This window comes from Podarcis gaigeae (assembly GCF_964106915.1).
Source record: "Podarcis gaigeae genome assembly, chromosome: 6".
NCBI classification, from domain to species: Eukaryota; Metazoa; Chordata; class Lepidosauria; order Squamata; family Lacertidae; genus Podarcis; species Podarcis gaigeae.
This window is the reverse complement of record NC_139682.1, coordinates 22,942,370-22,963,874: the sequence shown is the minus strand read 5'-3', so window position 1 is coordinate 22,963,874 and position 21,505 is coordinate 22,942,370. Positions and strand designations below refer to the sequence as shown.

Genomic DNA, 21,505 nt, shown 5'->3' with positions numbered 1-21,505 from the left:
TCACTACAAACAATGATGACCTTTCATTGTGCGCTTTGCAGATTAAATAGCCACCTGCAAAGGCGAGGTGTGTGACTAAGCCTATTGTTCAGGAATACTTGTTATTTGAATCAGGTTAGTGTTGATTGATTGATTCATGTTTACCTTATGTAACAGTTTCTCTCATTCCAAACCCATTCATGTCGACATTGTGCAATATCTTTGCTCTGCACTTCATGTGCACCCCATAACAAACTTGCCCTTGTGCAAACTCAAGGCAGTAAAAACAAAACATCCTAAGTCTGAACAATCAGCCTTTTGCACTTTCTATTATAAATAAATAAGTATGTAAATTAAACACACACACACACACAGTATTTGTGTGTAAAGTGTTGCTGCAAATATGTAGACCAGGGATGGGGAGACCCAGGTCTCTCTGTCTGACCAGTAGGACTCTCCCCAGCTAACACCTCCTCCTCTGACAACAGTCTTTAATTAGCACCACTACAATGAGAGGGGAAAGCCACTAAACAGTTAATGCACCGTATTTTTCGCTCAGTAAGACGCACCAGACCACAAGAAGCACCTAGTTTTTGGAGGAGGAAAACAAGAAAAAAAATATTCTGAATCCCAGAAGCCAGAACAGCAAGAGGGATCGCTGCGCAGTGAAAGCAGCAATCCCTCTTGCTGTTCTGGCTTCTGGGATAGCTGCACAGCCTGCATTCGCTCCATAACACACACACACATTTCCCCTTACTTTTTAGAAGGGAAAAAGTGAGTCTTATAGAGCAAAAAATACGGTATCTCAGCTCAGAGATCAAAGTGGTCTTCCTGGACCGTGCATTGAGTTTCTCTTTCACCTTCCTCCTTGCTTCTGCAGTAACAAGTAATGACTGGTGATTCTACGTAAGGAGCCAGTTTACATATTATAGCCATGTCTGTCTTCCACTTAGTGAGAGAGAAACGTACTCTGCAACAAAATTCACATTAGTGGCCAAGAAGGGTTCTCTGCAAACTAGATCTCCAGTGTTGTAAACAACTGCTAGAAAGTAATGTTCCCAATGATTTCTTTCCAGGATGTTTCCCCTTCATCCTAAAATGGCTGAAGACCACAGGTGTTGGCGGCTCATCATGCTTATGAAGATTGGGAGAGAAGCAAAATGTTCAAGCGGGAAATGGGCTTCTTTTTCATTATTTTTCTATTTCCCTGCTAATAAACATTTTAAAAAAAGAAAGCTTGGTCACTTGTGATGATTCTCTCTCCCCCCCCCCCTTGAATTGCATGCGCTGCTGCTGCTCATCCCTGTAGGTTTACAGTCTAAAGGAGAGGCAACACGGGTTTAGAAGTTAAAGTGTCCGACTAGGAGTTGGGAAACCACGTTTCGAATCCTCACTCAATAAGCTTCTTAGAAGCTTAGGTAGGATATAGATGGAATAATATGTAAACAACTGACTGAGCTCTTCTATCCCAGTCTATCACTGAGATTGTTTGGATGATGATGATGATGATGATGATGATGATGATGGTGATAATAATAATAATAATAATAATAATAATAATAATAATAATAATTTTTAGTTACACCTTTCCCATCTGGCTGGGTTTTCCCAGCCACTCTGGGTGGCTCACAACAGAATATTAAAAACACGATAAACATTAAAAACTTCCCCAAACAGTGTTGCGTTCAGATGTTTTCTGATGGGAGGGCATTCCACAGGGCGGGTGCCACTACTGAGAAGGCCCTCTGCCTGGTTTCCTGTAACTTTGCTTCTTGCAGTGAGGGAACTGCCAGAAGGCCCTCAGCGCTAGAGCTCAGTGTCTGGGCAGAACAATGGGGGTGGAGCCGCTCCTTCAGGTATACTGGGCCGAGGCCATTTAGGGCTTTTAAGGTCAACACCAACACTTTGAATTGTGCTTGGAAACGTACTGTGAGCCAATGCAGGTCTCTCAGGACCGGTGTGATATAGTCTTGGTGGTCACTCCCAGTCACCAGTCTAGCTGTTGTATTCTGGATTAGTTGTAGTTGCACAACATGTAAGCAGTGAAAAGACTATCCAGAGCATATGGTGACTTCTAGGTCAATGTACAGCTGGAGAAGCCTGTAAGACATTTTGTATTTTCTTCTAGGGAGTGACTGGAGCAGACTGAGACCAATTTCTGACTTTGGGGAGTTAATGTTACACAGAACAACAGGAGGAATTAGGAACATGTAGGGTTTTCTTGGAAGACAAACAGGAATAAGAGATCTGAAGGGTGGTGGTGATGTCTCAGTGCCCCAATGCAAAGGTAAATGTTGCTTTCTTCTCCAGAATTGGTGGTGGTGTGGACACACACTATTTTCTTTCTTTCTTTCTTTTCAAAGTAAGTTAGAAAGCAAACTGTGGAGGCAACGTTCTAAGGCTGCAGCAGGCAACAACACTGCTAAAGACAGTTAATCACTTAATTACAATTGCTAAGCAATCAGAAGATAATTAAATGAGGCATTTCCAGTATCTTCCCTGCTGAAGAGATTCACTCACCTCCAACAAAAACAGCTTGCAATGAGATGCAAAGTGAATGATGTGGGAATTAATAAGGAATAAGGGGAGAGTAGAGCAGAGCAGAGCAATTGACATTATATGCACTTATAGGGGCTCATTACCATTGGCCAGCTGAGCAGCCCTACTCTGGACTTGAGCCTCCCAGAGCAGCAGAAAAAATAGGAGAACCTTGTTGTTGCTGCTGGGGCTGGAGGAGCAGGAGGTTAACCTGCCTGGGTACTTGACACAGGTGCATTTGTTTGAACACTTTACTCCAAGTCCACATTATTTAATCCACCTCACCAAGTGTGCTGCCTTTGCAGGATAAAACACAATTGGCTGGATCAGGTATGTTTTACAAGAAAGTAGCTCTCTTGAAAGAAACGGTACTTCCTTCCTACTGAGAAAAAAAATGTTGCATTGCACTCCCTCTTTCTGATTTTCTATTTTCCCTGCACAGCTGTTCCTGGCATGCTTGCCATCACTGGGCTGATATTTATCAATATACAGCAACCATAAAAGCAAAATGCAAAGTGAATCAGGAAATAAAACCATCGAAACATTTCACAGCAGCAGAAAGTTAAAATTCCTATAGACTGCATTTTAACACAAGGATATTCAAGGTGTGTGCGTTTGTGTGTGTGTTTTGCTTAGAGTTGGGGAAACCAAACATTTCCTGCTTCTTACATATTTGTGTCTTGCTTCTCTCCCCCCCCCCCACTAGAGCTCAGGAGATGGTTGTCATCGCGTCCCCCCCCCCTATATTCACAACAGCTCTGCAAGGTAGCAATTGACAGTTCAGTCCCCAAGGCTGTGAAATTGCAAGCAGCAATTCTTGCCGATAGGTTATTCTGCGGGGGAAATACATTTGTGTGGTTGGGTCACCCAGTCCACTTACTGGTAGCTGTGGCCATCAGGGCTCTTTCAAGTCCTGACACTGCACATTGCTGCCAGGTAATAAAAGACAGACAGACAGACAGACAGACAGACAGACAGACAGACAGACAGACAATAAGCAAGGCAGCAGGGAGAACAGCACTGTCTGAGCATAGTGATGGAGCCAACCTGATGTTCCTGATTCTATGCCACGCCAAGCTCCTCGCTGCCTTTCCCTTCCCCCTCTTGGTAAAGAGCAGCAACATCCCTGCAGAAACCTCTGACCTTATTTTACTGGAATGTCGCCTGGAATGTAGTTACTGCAGCTTCTTACAAATGTCAGAATCACATCCCTTGCCTCACTTGCTTTTCTTCTTTGGACCATCTACCTTTGGCATGCAGCCTGCAGAGGGTTGTCCAAGGGGACTAAGTAAATAAACAGACCAGGACGTTTTCACATGCAAAATGTGGAGTTTGGGTTGTGCATAAACTGTAGGTGGGTGAGACCTGTGGAACACGAATGGTAGAGAAATGTGAGAGGTGACACACAATGGTTACCTGTCCCATGGATGGATGAGCAGGGACAACGCTGCTTCCTTGCGATTTCACCTTGGCCTGCTGGTGGGTGGACTTGGGGATCTCCAAAGAGACTTGGCTGTGGATTTGGATGGGGAATGGAGTCCTTTCAGAACAGAGAGTCAGTTAGCTGCACTCCTCAAGAACCTCCAATTGGTCCACGTCCTGACAAGGCTCAGGCCTGAGCTTTGTTGTTGTTTAGTCGTTTAGTCGTGTCTGACTCTTCGTGACCCCATGAGCCAGAGCACGCCAGGCACTTCTGTCTTCCACTGCCTTCCGCAGTTTGGTCAAACGCATGCTGGTAGCTTCGAGAACACTGTCCAACCATCTCATCCTCTGTCGCCCCCTTCTCCTTCTGCCCTCCATCTTTCCCAACATCAGGGTCTTTTCCAGGGAGTCTTCTCTTCTCAGGAGGTGGCCAAAGTATTGGAGCCTCAGCTTCAGGATCTGCCCTTCCAGTGAGCACTCAGGCTGAGCAGTCATGTCTAATTCCAATAATATCCCTTAATGGGAAAAGCTTATTTGTGGTGAGGCAGTGGCTTGTGCTTTCCCACGAGGATCCTTTCCCACAAGGAAAACAACCACAAACATGATTTAGAAGCAATGGGATGGGGAGAAGAGGCCACGGAGGTCTAGCTGACAAAAGAAAAGGCCTTGTTCCTACAGCAATCCAGAGTCAGAGCAAAATGGAGGAAAGAGCAATGTGTAGTAGCCTCTCAAGTGCCAGTCCCACGAGAACAAACAAACTGAGTATTAAGGTGTTCTCGATTATATGGAAGGCTGGGCTCTGATGCAGAGGATTATCTTGTGAAGAACAGGGCTTGGTAGGGTGGACATTCCATGACAAAGGACAGGTAATCTGTCATTACTTATAGGACTTAATTTTCCCCATGCAGCACAGTCTCAAAGGGTGTCTCTTAACCAATCAGAGTGTGCTTTATTTAATAGGTATCAGTGTGTACACTGCAAGGATTAAGCTTGTGCTACACAGGGAATGGAAACAAATGTGTTTAATCAGGGTGGAATATACTTGCTGGGGGGAAATCCATGACTTGCAAGGGATAATTAAGGGCCACATTACAGGTGCTGGCTGCATTAGCTGTGTCACCAATTCTGGTGGGATAAATTAGACATGCACTAACTGTTGTGATCCAAGGGGAAGTCCATTTCTAGGTCACTGCAGGGAATTCCTTGCAAATAGCAGCCACCCTGGTGAAGAATTTTGGATGAAACTGCTTAACAAAACGATACTTGACTTGAGCTTCCTCTGATCTCAAGCACAGTCACCGGATTCTTTGCTAATTGAAATCAGTGAGATTACATACATAGTCTTGGGTACAAGTACAATGAAATCTTACTGTATTTACTTTACTGCATAGTCTTGGGGCATGCACAGAGTTCCAGTTCAACTGCTTGATTACACCTTTCAAAAGAACCAAGTTACATGGAATGGCAGAAAAGGTTAATTACTGGCAACTTTTGACACATTGTAGACCAACCTTTCTTAACTTGGTGCTGTCCAGATGTTTCAGATGACAATTCCCACCAGTTCCATTCATTGTGTTGGCTGGGGCTGATGGGAGTTGTCACTCCAAACAGCTGGACAGCACCAAGCCGGGGAAATTCATTGCAGATTATAATCTGTTAATTCCAATGTCTACTGTTGCAAGATGTGACATAGATGGAAACTATATACAACCCAACAGAATTAGCAAGATGCACCAGCTAAGAATGAGGGCGTGAAAAGATGGCATCATCTCCTGACCCACCCCTACCAATATAAATACTGACTTAGCTTAGTCTTGGGCACTGATATCTGGCTAACATCATGAAGACTTTAGGTGCCTTCCTCCTTCTCAGCATCCTAGTCCTTTCTTCACAGATGCCACCTGCATCTGGTACAGGAAGACCAAAAGGTAAGTTTCAAGACAACCATATGCTATAAGGGCTATTTTTGCTTCTGATAAAAATGGGCATTCCCCCCCTGTCGCCATTTCATCCTTTGAAATCAGATCAGCGCAGGGTTAGCCAACATGGTACCCTCTGAATGTTGGTGGGCTCCCATAGGCCAGCATAGCCAATGAACAGAGATCAAGACAGTTGGAATCTAACAATGTTTGGAGGACATCACACTAGCAACATTGATCTTAAGGGATGCTTGCACCATTGGTGACCCACTAAGCCAAACATCCATTCAACTATGGGCTGGTCCATGGTACAGCCTGGTGTGGTTCTGGCAGGTGAGAGGGTGGGGATGGGTGGTTATGGAGAGGGGGCAGCCTGAGACTTTGGCAGGTCCTGGAGTGGGAGTGAGGTGAGTCTAACTGGTGCCAGAGTAGAAAGATTAAAAAACAAACAAACCACTTGCAGTCTCCGTTCTGCATATCTGATACTGAAGTCAAGGACAGAATAATGGATGAGCAGGCAAACACTTGACAAATAGCAATTCTAGCTATGCTGAGGAGCATGCTTTTAATACTGGCAATGTTTCAGGATAGCCCTCTGTAGCTCGTCTTGTCTAGTAAACTCCTCCTGCTTTTCTCAGAGCAGGGGAACCAGTTTCCATAAAGACTGCTGAGGAATTCTCCCCTGTTCTTTCGATTTGGAATCAGACTTAACCTATGGAACTTTTTTTCTGAAAGGATAAGTCTATAAATGGCTACTAGTCACAATGGCTATGTTCTGCCTCCATGGCTGGAGGCAATAACTCTTCAGAATACCAGTTGCTGGAAACTACAGGAGGGCTGAGAGCCCTTGGGTCATGTCTGGGGGTTTCCCACAGGCATCTGGTTGGCCACTGTAAGAACAGGATGCTGGACTAGATGGGTCATTGGCCTGATCCAGCAGTAAGAGTAATTATCTGGCAAGTCCAAGAAGCTTAACAATTCTGCCCTTTTCTTTCATTCCACGTTTGCTCTTTCTGTTGCAGAGAAACCAGGACAGTGCCCAGTGGTTACTGTAAGATGTCGGATGATGAATCCCCCCAACAATTGCAATAATGACTTTGACTGTAAAGGGTCCATGAAGTGTTGCCAAGGGATATGTGGAAAAGACTGCACTGACCCAGTATTTGGTACTGTATGCAACAAGATAATTGTACTGTGTTGATTCAAGTTTTTCACCAACGATGTTAACATTTCCCTTGTGGGTGGTAATATGGGTTATGATTCCTTTGAGGAGAACAAATCGGGAAATTGAAAGTGGTATTGCTTGCATCTCAGGAAGGATGGTGAAAATGTTCCCAGCATGGATGGCTGGAGATGAAGAGGTTTGCTTTCTGTTATGGCAGGGCTAGCCAACATGGTGCATTCCAGATTTATCCAGCTACAAAACCCATCAGCCCTAGCTAGCATGGCCAATGGTTAGGGATGATGGAGGATGTAGTTCACAATGTTCAAAGGACACCACATTGGCTATGTCTGTATTATGGGATGCAGATCCGGCTCACCCATTAGGCAAGCTGAGGCTGCTGCCTCAGGCAGTAAAAGCCCCCCAGCTTTTACTTTCCCTGCAGCTACGCCGCCTGCCCCATCCCCTTCACCAGTGGTTGAGTGGTCTCACCCAAAATTGGCATGATCTTGTTGGAAATTGGCACAAATGGTGGTGGTGCTTCTGCACCATTGGCAGATGCAGCAGGGCACATGTCAAAGCAGGTGGTGGTGGCAGGAGCAGACAGGTAGTGGTGGTGGCAGCAGCAGTGGCGTGGCAAGGTGGCACTTTCCCCTTTCCTCAAGTGGCGAGACTGGAAGCACCACCCCTGATGGGATGCAGCAATGGTGGAGAAAGGTGGGATTCTTTTCCTTTTAAGTGAAGACTGAGATCTCTCAGCAATGCAGAAGGGCTCCCTACCCTCATTCACCAACTGCAGGGCATCTCTATGGATCAGAGTGACTTTTCTCCAAAACCACTCTATTTGTGCCCAGTGACATTTTTGCTACCCGAATCCAACAGTTGCTGGAGATTGAGAGTGGAAGGGCACTCAGAATTTATCCATTGGAAATAACAGGCCTGTGTTAGTTATGTCCATTAATTCCAATAGGTCAACTCTGAGTGTGGCCAACATTGGAAGCAACCCATGATATGCAAAATCTGTGTTCCCATTCGGTGGAGGGATCCCACTGGAAGTGATATCAGGCATGATGGCGGCATCTTAACTCTCTTCTAATTGTAGTATAACTGTTGGTTTTGGTATGGGAGAATGTCATCCCAGGTGGAATAGATGGAGGGAGCATCCTGATATTGTCCTGGTCTCCTTTCTCTTATTCTTACAGGGCAATTCATTACAGAATCATAGAATTGTAGAGTTGGAAGGGACCCTGAGGGTGATCTAGTCCAATTATTATTCATGACTCATGCATATTACACTGCAGCTCTATATTGTTGCAGATCCAATCGTGGATAATCATAACCTAATTATAAATCTAAATATAAATTACTGAAGTATTGAGTTTAGGCTCTTGGTGCTTATTAGATTCAGAGACTTTCGTCAGAGATATGTCATGTTACAGCAAGAGAAGATATTATGTGTACTAGAGAAGCCAAGGTCAACAACTCCTCCTTCCTATAGTTCAGACAGGGCATGAGGATTGTGTAACCTGCACTAATCCATGCAGAATGTGAGTCATTATCACACTGCAGCTATCTGTGATGGTAGGATTTAATCAAATAGATCTTCCTCTCCTCTTTCCTGTAGCATAAATTCTTGTTTCACTGATGGACATCCAGCAGCAGCAGCAGCAGCAGCAGCAGCAACTACTACTACTACTACTACTACTACTACTACTACTACACTGCAACAAAAACACCTGTTCCATCCATGGACATTATTCTGATTCGTAGTCACCAGCCAGCTACTTACCTCATTTGCAGGAGGAAAATCTAGCTGAATGATTTATTGATTTGGAAGTATTTGAAGCCCTTGATTTGGAGAGGGAAATGATAATCTCTCCATTTATGTCTTCAGATCCCAAAGAAAGGCCCATTCATTACAAAGCTAACTCTTAAGATATCATTCTTCTGATTTACTGTAGACAAACTAAGATCCGAGACAGAACTGAGCTGAAGCTGCTTTCCGCTTTTCACTTTGGCCTTTCATAATAACAGCTTCCCCCTTTTTTGCCTCTTATTGGAGTTGCTCTCAAAAGTCTCCTTCATTTTGGATTGCACAAGTCTTCACTGAAATTATGTGCGGACGTGATAGCATGCACTTCTGCTGCCTAATATGATATGCCCTTAGGAGCAACATATTCAGCCATAGCCCCAGGAAGAAATATCTCTGTACCTTTATATCTCTGTTTTGTGGTGTTGGATGGCAGACTTGTGCCTACTTACAAACAGCCTCCACTGGCCTCCACCTAAAACAGTTACTCATGAGCAACAACAACCCACATGATAGAGTAAGGGGCACAGGGACCATACCTTATGGCAGTGACAGATGCCCACTCAGTCTCCATGTCTACTCTAGCAACAATAGAACAGGACCTAATACTGTCTCCCACAGGGGTGCATTTCCCTGCCCATTTTCCACTTTGATTTCTACCTGCCCAAAATATCCTTCTGTATTCAACATAGAATTGACAGGTCAGTCTCTACGCCTGAAAAATATATGGATACAAACCTGACCTCACAATGGCAATACCCACAAACCAGTAGCAGAACATTTCGGCCTCCCAAGACTCTCTGTAACTGACCTCAACGTACATATTTCACAACAAAGGGACTTTGAATGAATAAATACAATGTGAAACAACTGAGTTGCAATTTGTCAAGAAGTTCATTGCCATCACTTGCGGGTCAAATGAAGAGAAAGGATTTTAATCAAGTGCTTTATCATGGTTATAGACCAGCGTATTTTTAAAAAATCAAAGTTACCAATCAATGTCAGGATATCTGTGCCATCAATGGCTTTCTTACGAATGGTTCCCTGCCCCACTGTGTGTTGATAGAGTCATCTCAAAAATGATGAGTCAATTATCACCAAACTGCAGCTGTAAAGGGTGTGCCTATTTAACATACATATACATTCTAATTACTTCTCTAATCGCATCTCATTACCATTCAGTTTTTGCTTTATACCTTTCTCCCTTAAATACCTGCCAACTAAGAATTCACTTCATGCATCCAATGAAGTAGGTTTGTGCTGCAATAAACCTTAATAAATCTATTTGTCTTTAAGATGCCTCAAGCCTCGTTGTTGCTCTAACAAGATTTGTTTGCCAAAGTCAGAAGCAATTACCATACTTCTGAACCTAGAACTTGATATCTGCTAATCTTAGCTATTCAGTAATATTTGTTTTGTGGTAACCAGCCAAGTCAAATTGGATGTTCTGCTATTGGCCAAACGAATGCTCTTGATTGAGATATGTGATTAACAAGGAAATGCAGCTCTGCAGGTGCATGACAACAGTGCAGAAGTCTTTGTGTTTCCACTCAGACCAACATTTCAAAACCATATATGTCTGTCTGCCTGCCTGTCTAATATGACAGTTGCCAACATTTCATTATAGTCTAGCATTGGCAGGAAAGAACACAGATGAAGCTACACAAACAATGCCTGAGGTCAGAGGTGCATAAATTTTACATGCAACAAGGGAGTAGTTAGAGATTATAGGAGCTTCATTAACATGTGATTCCGAAATTCCTGATTAAGCGAGCTGTAGTCCAAAAACACAGGATGTGGGTGGCGCTTGTGGTCTAAACCACTGAGCCTCTTGGGTTTGCCGATCAGAAGGTTGGCAGTTCAAATCCCCATGATGGAGTGAGCTCCCGTGGCTCTGTCCCAGCTCCTGCCAACCTAGCAGTTTGAAAGCATGCCAGTGCAAGTAGATAAATAGGTATCGCTGTGGCGGAAAGGTAAATGGCGTTTCCGTGCACTCTAATTTCTGTCACGGTGTTCCGTTGCACCAAAAGCGGTTTAGTCATGCTGGCCACATGCCCCGGAAAGCTGTCTGCGAACAAACGCCGGTTTCCTCAGCCTGAAAAGTGAGATGAGCACCGCAACCCCATAAGTCACCTTTGACTGGATTTAACTGTTTAGGGGTCCTTTACCTTTTACCTTTTCTGAGTCCAAAAACATTTGTAAAACAGCTTGAAGTTTTCGGTTTCCCTCACTTTCTCATTTTCCCAATATTAAATTCAGTGTGGTGTAATGGTTAGACTTAGAGTGCTGAGCCTAGGGCCTGGGGCACCAGGGTTCGTAATCCCCACTCAGCCATGAAGCTCATGAGGTGACCTTGGGCCAGTCGCCATCTCTTGGTCTAACCTACCTCACAGGGTTGTTGTGAGGATGAAATGGGGAGGAGGGAGAACCATGTACACTACCTTGAGATTGTGGAAGATAAAGGCATTTAAGCAGTTTCGTTTATATTTCACCAAACTTACACATTTTTTGGTATTCAGTTTTGCCTAATATACATATTTTTGCAAGCAATTTCCCTCAATATAATGCAGTTTTGTATGCTCTTGTCACCATGCACATTTTGTGAAAACATCCCCCATTTTGTATGCATTTTTGACTGTACACTTGCATCACAAAATTAAAATGCAGACAGAATAAAAATTCTCCCCAAGTGTGAGCTGTTAGAACTTATCCTACAGAGGTGCTGTCAGCAGTCTGGTAGAGTGGGTACTACTCTTTCCCAGGCACCTCACTAAAACAGCTCACCTTGGGAAGGTTGACCAACAGAAGGGTTTGACAGAACCAAACATTTGTTTGCAGAGAGATGTGTGCAGGCATCTATAGGCAAACGAAGTACAGCAGTACCTCGGGTTACATACGCTTCAGGTTACAGACTCCGCTAACCCAGAAATAGTACCCCAGGTTAAGAACTTTGCTTCAGGATGAGAACAGAAATGTACATGCTCCTGCGGCGCGGCGGCAGCAGGAGGCCCCATTAGCTAAAGTGGTGCTTCAGGTTAAGAACAGTTTCAGGTTAAGAATGGATCTCCGGAATGAATTAAGTACTTAACCCGAGGTACCACTGTACATACATCACAAGACTAGAATAGTATGCATTTCTCAGATTTCTCCTGTCGGCATTGACCCACAGGTCAGCTTGTGGTATTGGGGAAATCTACTTCATTCCTTGTAAATACCGTGAAGTCAATTGTTAAATGACCTCTGTAGCTAGGATTTTACTATTTATGCAAATGCCTTTCTCTCTTTCCTTCTCCTTCATTTCCTTGGTTCCCCATTTGACATCTTTTAGGCCAACCCTTCCCCAATGCCTTCTATATGCTTTGGACTACATTTCCCATCAGCCTTGACCACTGGGCATGTTAGTTGAGAGTTGTGGTCCAAACTCCCTGGAAGGCACCACATAGTGAGGGCTAACATATATGAAAGAATTAAAGAGCCGTTGTCCCTGAGCATCATTAACAAAACAACAGACAAGAGATTATCATTCATTATAGTGTTCTAGATCAGTGGTCTTCAACAGATTGAATAGCAGGGTGCAAAGGATGAGTGTGATTGAGGCCATCCATCTAAGGGTGTGTTGTTGATGTTCAGTGATCCATTCATGTTAATGTTGATTGGTTGATTCATATATTGTATATTTTAAACTTTGTTGTGTGTAGCTTCATCTGTGTTCATTCCTGGCAATGCTAGACTATAATGAGGAGGCAGTGATGGTCATCTACATAAAGGTAAAGGTAAAGGTACCCCTGCCCGTACGGGCTAGTCTTGCCAGACTCTGGGGTTGTGCGCCTATCTCACTCAAGAGGCCAGGGGCCAGCGCTGTCCGAAGACACTTCCGGGTCACGTGGCCAGTGTGACATCGCTGCTCTGGTGAGCCAGAGCTGCACACGGAAACGCCGTTTACCTTCCCGCCAGTAAGCGGTCCCTATTTATCTACTTGCACCCGAGGGTGCTTTCGAACTGCTAGGTTGGCAGGCGCTGGGACCGAGCAACGGGAGCGCACCCCGCCACGGGGATTCGAACCGCCGACCTTTCGATCGGCAAGCCCTAGGCGCTGAGGCTTTTACCCACAGTGCCATCCGCGTCCCTGGTCATCTACATAGATGGTTTTAAAAGAGGACTGGGCAGTTACAGTTACTTTTTGTAACTGACAACCCAATAATGTGTACTCTGTGTGTGTTTTTGTTGTTTTTGTGTTACATTTATGATGCTCTGTTGAAAACCAATAATTGGGTATCACCCAGTATGTCTGATCTGACATCATAGCAATCTCAAACAGTATTGAAAATGGGATTGTGTAATCATGATTCTATAATCATAAGAACATCTGGAACAGCCCTGTGTAAACCAAGGATGGGGAATCTGTGGTCCTTCAAATGTGGCCGGACCACAACACCCACCATCCCCATGCCAGCTGGGGATGAACTCCAACATCATCTGGGGTACCAAAGGCTTACACCCTTCCCTTAGTGGCTGGCAGTGGGACAGAGTAATCTGTGGGATAAATGGCCATATCCCAGCATCAACTGATTTCACAAACATAACAGAAGAGAGAAGGTTAAGCATGTACTGTAAATTAACATCAGTTTTTTATAGTGGGCTGAAAATGCTGGTAAAATATTCTCAGTAAAGAGAAATTATGCTAAGCATGAGGATGTGAAAAGATACTATCATCTCTTAGCCCAGCTCTGCCAGTATAAATATCTGCCTATCTTGGTCCTAGGCATCCATATTTGGTTCCTGCCAGCACCATGAAGACACAGAGTGCTTTCTTGCTTGTGGGTCTCCTAGTCCTTTGGTCAGAGATTTCCGTATCGGGTACAATATTCTTCATAGGTAAGTTCCAAAGGCACCTTCTGGAGCAAATGGTATCCAGAGATACAGAGATACAGGTGAGAAAGATCCTTTTGCTTCCGCTAAGGATGGGTATTGTCATAGGTGGGGGACCTGTGGCCCTCCATATACTGTATTTTTCACTCCATAACACACACTTTTTTCTTCCTAAAAAGTAAGGGGAAATGTCTGTGCATCTAATGGAGCGAATGCATGGTCCCTGGAGCCAAATTGCCCAGGGGCAAAAAGCAGATCATGCTTTTTTTTTTTTTGAAAGAGGGAAGTGGGTGTTGAAACAAAGCCGCTGATTGTTTGCCGATGGGGAGAGAGATAAAGGATGCTAGAGATAAAGGAGGCTGCCTGGGAGAGGGGAGGTAAAGACAGCAAACTTGCAAAGGGGAGAAACAGGAAGACGAAAGCAATAAGGAAAGAAATTAGAAGAAAAGGAGGAGCAAAAAACTGCTCCAGCTAAGGAAAGGACTCTAAGGCAAACAAGAGGGAAGGGAGTGTTGAAAGGAAACAGTTGATAGGTGGGATCGGAAGAGAGATAAGGGAGGCTAGCGGAGGCTGCCCGGGAGGGGGGAGATAAAAGTCCATGGATCCTCAGGGGTTTTGCACTGGGTCACCCCAAATTCACCATCAGATCACATAGCATGTCCGTGGCTACAGCCTGCACCAAAAAAAAACACACGTGGGGCCGCAATGGCGCAAAAACGTGGTTACAAAGCACGGATCCACATGGATCCTCAGGATTTTTGCATTGGGTCACCCAATGAGCTCCATCTTCCCTGACTATGAACCATAAAGACTGTGCCAGATGAACCCCTTTCTGAAGGCTTTTCCATAACTGGGGTGCTACTATTGAAAAGGCCCATTTCCTAGTGGTTATCTGCCTCCTTTCATTTGGTCAGGGTGCCCCATCTGAAATGATGATTAAGGTTGGGATAGACATAAGGAAGGCACTCTTGCAGGTAACCTGGTTCCAAGACAGAGGGAGCTTTAAAATTGGGCCCAAAAGTGGAGAGTATGTGACAAGCAAATGCATATGGACAAAATACCCAGTCCCAGCTAATCATTTTGCAACCCTGTTTTGGACCTGCTCCCATTTCTGAACTGTTTGCCACACAATATTTTCTTTATGCGTTTGTTTTTATGTGAAACATTGTTAGCCTGCTGTTCATAAAAATGATTGCCAGGGTGTTATATCCATAAAAACCACAAAACATAAAAATGCAATAATAAAACTTTTAAGGATGCAGTGAGATCACTAAAACGTATTTAAGAGGACAATCTCTGCATCAGTGGAACAAGCAACAATTTGTTGTTGTTGTTGTTTAGTCATTTAGTCGTGTCCGACTCTTCTTGACCCCATGGACCAGAGCACGCCAGGCACTCCTGTCTTCCACTAAGTGAATAGAATTCAAGAATTTGAAAGGGCTCAGTCAGTGCCAAAAAGAGTCAAGTGTTGGCACCTATCACACACCTGAAGGAAGGGTGCTCTAGAGATGGTGTGTAACCCCAACTCTACTTGCCTTTCCACATTGGCCAGCTCAGTTGTGCTTTCTCTTAGTTCTTGCAGGGCTTTTAAAATTCTCACTAATAACTTGAATTTGACTCAGAACCACTCATTATGTTACTGTCTCTGTTTCAGGAAAACCTGGTCTCTGCCCACTGTTTCTCACAAGATGCTTCATGCTGAATCCTCCTAACAAATGCATTTTTGACAGTGACTGCCCTAGCAATTGGAAGTGCTGTGAAGGGCCTTGCGGGAGAGACTGCTTCCAACCACTTTTCGGTACAGTAAATAGCAAGTTGTTGTATTATGTTTTATTCATTTATTTTATTTATTATATTTCCTCCAAGGAGGTGAAGGTTGTGCACATTGTTCTCCCATTTGATGCTCATGACAACTGTGTGGGGTAGGTCAGGTTGAGAGAAAGGGACTGGCCAGGGTGGCCCAGTTAAACTCAGTTCACAGAGGGCAAAGCTTTTTACTAAAGCACCTACCCAATAGTGCAAAGTTCTAGGTGCACTATGCTCTCAAGAATCAAGCTAAATACAAAGCATGATCTAGAAACAAGGTCAGGAAACAATCCAAGGTCCAGAGTAGAAGAACCCAACTGCCATTGCTTTAATACAGCTGAGTTGGTAGAACATGAGATCCTCACTCTCAGGGTAATGGATTTTTTGTTGGGCGAAAGATCCCTGCATTACAGGGGGTGAGCTAGATGACCCTCGTGGTCCCTTCCAACTCTATAAACTTGGGCCCAATTTTTTGGTTGCTGGTGCTCTGGAGGACTAGGGGATTGCCCAACCTTCTCTTCTGACAGCTCCAGGGGTTAGTCAGCAGGTGTCATCCCAGAGGACTCCTCAAGAAGATCTCAGCATTGGATTCAGGGTCCCCTGCCCATTCCACACTGTATGATTGGTACTCAATAATTTGACTACATTTCACACAATGCTGCAATATCTGGGAATATTCTTTAGGGACGTTTTCAGGCTAGAAGAGAATAAAGAACGTGGTGAGCTGCAATCAGAGATGGAAACATTGCTTTTCTGAGATTATCTTTCATACTACACTTTATTTCTCTGTAGGAGAGAAGCCTGGAAGCTGTCCAGTCATAATTGCTTCATGCTGGACCTCCCTAATAAATGTGATGTTGACTATGACTGCCCTAAAAATAAGAAGTGTTGTGAGGGGATAGGTGGCAGAGACTGCTACCCAGCAATTTCGGGTACTGTAAACAACACTAATAGGAGGCGGGTCATGTTTGTTCCACTTAACAGCTGGGAAGTGATAGGGACTATTCCTCCAAGGAAAGTGATTTCAGAAACAGGAAACATTGCTGCTTGTGTTCTGGGATGCCCCCCCAAAATTCTGAAGATTGGCTAACCTTCCAAGAAGAAGCATAGCATTGTACTTGGAGGACACAACTTAGAGGGCATTTCCAATTGTTGCGTTGCACTCCTGACAAATGACATCAGGTGATGGACAGGTGGACGATGCTTGCCCAAAGCAGTCCCTTTTAGCATTGGAGCATGGCCGGTGGAGGGTTTGCCACGTTCTAATCCAGACCTTTGTTAATGAAGTGGTTCCTTACCACTGCCCTACCATGATCAGCAGAGTTATGGGAAATGACCTGGAATGAGAACAATACCAGCAGCTGTGCCCAGGCAATTAACAATGACAATCCAAGTGTTTTAGTACTTTAGCATATTGCTAGGTCTCCTTACTTTATGCATATGCAGCTATACTTAGATTTGGAACCTGATCTTATTTCGACATTTCAGTGCTGGTAAAAGCAATCCCATATTAAAGAAAGAACCAGGACAATCCTTGTAGGGACTGGGCCAAAATCTACATGTGAGAGAAAATGGGGTTGGCTAAGCAGAAGAGGCAAACGAAAGCAAGTAAACACATTAGATATGCTAGATATGCAAAGTAAATGCTGATGTTTAGGAGAAGAATCAAGTCTTACTGTAAATAATACCAGACATGATAGGGTCACCTTCTTCTTACACACAATTCATTATTATTCATGGTACATAACAAGTTATATTGCAGTTGTATATTACTGTACTGTAAATCCAATCATGAATAACCACAACCAAGTTCTATATCTAGAACCTATTGAATTATTGCCAGTGTATTTCAATGTCCATTAGGTCCTGAGTCTTCCATCAGAGCTATAACATGTCACAAGAATTAGAGTTATCATGTGCACTAGGGCAGCCAAGGCCAACAATTATTCTTCTATAGCCTTCAGATGTGGCATCAGAATTGTTAATCAACATTGAACCATTCAGAATGTGAATAACATTCATGCTATAGCTATAGTTTGTGATGGGTGTATTTAATTCAGTAGATCTTTCTTTCTCTTTCTCAGAACCCAGCACCAACGTGAATTAAGCTGTTTCACCCATAGTCATTCCTGAGGTGAAAAGTCAGCAGTCAAGTATAAAAGGAAAATCCAGCTGAATGATTCATCAATTTTCTCTTTGGAAGTAGTAAATCAGGGAGAAGTGCTCAGTGTTTGAAGACGTGGTCTCTTAAGTATGTGATGGTTGTAATTTGGAAAGGAAAATAATAAATTCTCCATTCATGTCTTCAGCTTCACATCCCCTGTCAAGCTAACTCTTCAGATAAACTGCTGCTGGTGTCCCATATAGAACAGCACTCGCCACCTCATTACCAATGATGGGACTAAAGCTTCACCAGAATCTCAAATATTTGAGGGGAACCAGGTTGGGGGAGGCTGATTTGGATAAGCAACACAAGTCAAATACCCTAGATAAGGCTGAGTGAAAGCTACTGCAGCTTCTAATTTTTTGCCTTTTGCTGGGGATGCCTTTGAAATGCTTTACCATTTTGGTTTTGGATTGAAATCCAGCAGTTTTGAAATGGCAAAATATTTAATTGAGTAACGTAAGGGAAGCAAATGTGGTACCTTCTAGATCAGGGGTAGGCAACCTAAGGCCTGTGGGCCGGATGCGGCCCAATTACCTTCTCAATCCGGCCCGCGGACGCATCAGGAATCAATGTGTTTTTACATGAGTAGAATGTGTCCTTTTATTTAAAAAGCATCTCTGGGTTATTTGTGGGGCATAGGAATTCGTTCATTATTTTTTTCAAAATATAGTCCGGCCCACTGCATGGTCTGAGGAAGGGTGGACTGGCCCACAGCTGGAAAAGGTTGCTGAACCTGTTCTAGATGTTGCTGAACCACAGCTCCCATCGTCCCTGTCCATTAGCTATACTATTAGCTAGGGCCATTGAGAGCTGGAGTCCAGCAACAGATGGAAGGTACCACAACAACTACTTTTGGTATCATGGGATCTGAATGAGGTGAGCACCTTCAAAGGGCAGGTGCAGCATTCTTTCCTTTCCTTTCCCCCCAAATCAAACTTTAATTTAATACAATTTCAATAAAAAACAGGTTTCCCACCCCTGTTGCAAACATATGTCAATCATTTCCTCCTGTAGCAACATCATATCTTATTTAATGTCCAGTTGATCCTTCACTTGTTGTTAGTCCATTCTTGCAGCTGACCCCCCCCCCCAGCCCTTACAAACAGTGCCTCTGTTACATCTTATAAATATAAAATCCATATACATTGTTGTTTCAGACCTGGTGTGCTGGGAGAATTAATTACTATCTTCCATTGTTCAGTTCTTTGTAGTGTTTATCTGGCTGCCACAAGGTCACATTCCATACCTTCTGCTTCACCACTAGCGTACAGGCTGTGTCCATAAAGAACTCACAGAGCACATCTGCAATCTCTGACATTAAAATTCCACTCTGGAGTTCTTGATCAGCACACAGTTAAAGACAAAATCTTTTTTTCAAATTCGGCCTCTTGCTAGATCTATTCAGCAGCCGTTCACTCTTCTTGCTCTGCATTGCTCCCTCACACTCCTGGTCCAATCCAAAGATAATTTTAAATAAAGTCCATTCAACCTCAGTCGAGGGGGGAGGGCACAATAAAACCTTGTTAAATTCCTTGTTTACCTGGCGAGACTGGCTGGTTCTGAAAAGCCACCTGAAGGGATGTTACATCAGACATCCCGAGGCATTGTGGGAAATTTGAAATGGTGGGCAGCTTCCCAGACCTAGCTGCAGATACCAAATTAGCCCACAGCTAGGGATCAGGCAAGTGGGAAGGCCAAAGTTTGGACCGGGGCAGGTGCCTGAGAACACCAGGTGCTCCTGTCTGGATGCAGGCTGGAGGATATTAATAATAATAATAATAATAATAATAATAATAATAATAATAATAATAATATATTATTTATACCCTGCCCATCTGGCTGGGTTTCCCCAGCCACTCTGGCGGCTTCCAACTGAATATTAAAAACAAGACAGCGTCAGACATAAAAAACTTCCCTAAACAGGGCCGCCTTCAGTTGTCTTGTAAAAGTAAAATAGTTGTTTATTGCTGGGAGGGCGTTCCACAGGGCAGGCGCCACTACTGAGAAGACCCTCTGCCTGGTTCCCTGTAACCTCATTTCTCACAGCGAGGGAACCGCCAGAAGGCCCTTGGCGCTGGACTTCAGTGTCCGGGCTTGTTGATGGGCGTGGAGACGCTCCTTCAGGTATACAGGGCCGAGGCCATTTAGGGCTTTAAAGGTCAGCACCAACACTTTGAATTGTGCTCAGAAACGTACTGGGAGCCAATGAAGATCTTTCAGGACCGGTGTTATATGGTCTTGGTGGTAAAAGTCTTCTTCCTGATACTCTGGAAAGTCATTGTCAGTGAGGTCAGTAATACTAGGTCAGGTGGAGTAATGAGAAGACTAATTATAAGGCCGCTTCTTATGTTCCTGGATGAAAATCCAAAGAAGGGAGGTGTCACCACCTTTCTGCAAGTGCTCTGAGAAACAGTTTTTTGAGTTTTGATAACAGCAGGTGTTGGGAAGTAGCTCTTCTTTGCAAGAGAATACAAAGGTTATGTCACTCAAGAGTAGACCATATCAAATTTTGAGGCAGCAGGGTGGACGCCAGTCACAAAATGACTACCATGTGAGGCATGACATAACATAAAATTAAAGAGAGCACAGTCCTTGCTGCTCCCCAACCCCCAGACTATCTCATGCTTTCCATGGAAAGTCAACTATGTCCTGCTAATTCTGATTGTGGAGGTACAGTTGTTAAAGACACAGGAATCCTGATTTCCCCGGTCCCAATCTCAAAACCAAAGACTAAGCTACTATCCTGTACCCACCTGTTGTGTAGCGTTCATTGCAGAAAATAACTTCTTGTGGGTACCTGATCTCAGGCCAGTCCACCACACAAAAGATCCATCCTGGTTGCTAGGGGAAATGGAGTGGCAAACTACACAGATTGCAGGTACAACTATAAAATGAGGTGGAAGCAGGGAAAGTGAACTAAAGGGGAAGGGAGAAGAGATGCTCTTTAAGACATCCATTTGTCATAGCTCTGCATTCACTCATTGGCTAAAAACACGGGCAGGAGGAAACATCTAGGCTTGGAAGGGTGCCAGCACATTTTGGTTCATAACTTTAAAGGTAAAGGACCCCTGACCATTAGGTCCAGTCGTGCCTGACTCTGGGGTTGCAGCACTAATCTCGCTTTATTGGCCAAGGGAGCCGGCGTACAGCTTCCAGGTCATGTGGCCAGCATGACTAAGCCACTTCTGGTGAACCAGAGCAGCGCACGGAAACGCCGTTTACCTTCCCACCGGAGCGGTACCTATTTATCTACTTGCACTTTGACGTGCTTTCGAACTGCTAGGTTGGCAGGAGCAGGGACCGAGAAACGGGAGCTCACCCCGTCGCAGGGATTCGAACCGCCAACCTTCTGATCCTAGGCTCTGTGGTTTAACCCACAGCGCCACACGCATCCCAATAACTTTACTCCCCATTAAAAAATGGGAGCTCAGAGCCTGGGAGTGCCAATGAAGGTCTTCATAGGCAGCAGGCTGGCACACACATACACACCCATTTTAAGTGATGACTATACATCCAAAAATATTTCTCAATTAAAAGCTTATAGTTTCTGGCTTAGGGTTGCCTGGTTTCTGTCCCCCAAATTTAGGTAGCCTAATTTGCACAATATGCAAACCACGCAGAAGGTTGAATGAGGTTTCAGCTGACTTCTCAATCCATATTAACCCCCTATGAAAGCTGTTTACAGGAAGGAAGGCTGTGCTGACATTGGCCTCCATTGCCTGAGTGAATCACTCTGACCATGACCAGGAAGATTTGGAAGGTAGCACACCCAGAAAGCAGCCAATTCCTGCTCCAAGAAGCACGTAGGATTTCCCCTTCCCTGAGCCTGTACT

The 21,505-nt window shown here is 44.2% G+C and overlaps 2 protein-coding genes across 2 annotated transcripts in view; both read left to right on the top strand.

The window, feature by feature from the left end:
* The window catches only part of SDC4 (syndecan 4), a 236,189-nt gene that overhangs the window by 188,621 nt on the left and 26,063 nt on the right, over positions 1 to 21,505 (top strand). The gene's annotated exons all lie outside the window — the stretch shown is intronic.
* LOC310847987 (caltrin-like protein 2) lies at positions 5,768 to 10,125 on the top strand. Its single transcript, XM_083746398.1, has 3 exons — positions 5,768 to 5,867; positions 6,881 to 7,024; positions 8,645 to 10,125. Exons 1-3 carry the CDS (start codon positions 5,780 to 5,782, stop codon positions 8,647 to 8,649), a joined length of 237 nt encoding a protein of 78 aa, XP_083602524.1. The 5' UTR covers positions 5,768 to 5,779; the 3' UTR covers positions 8,650 to 10,125.

Bases quoted from the DNA above. Each gene is read 5' to 3' on its own strand.
- LOC310847987 (XM_083746398.1), top strand. From the start codon at position 5,780: ATGAAGACTTTAGGTGCCTTCCTCCTTCTCAGCATCCTAGTCCTTTCT. The intron at 5,868-6,880 runs GTAAGTTTCAAG...TTTCTGTTGCAG, and splicing joins TGGTACAGGAAGACCAAAAG to AGAAACCAGGACAGTGCCCA.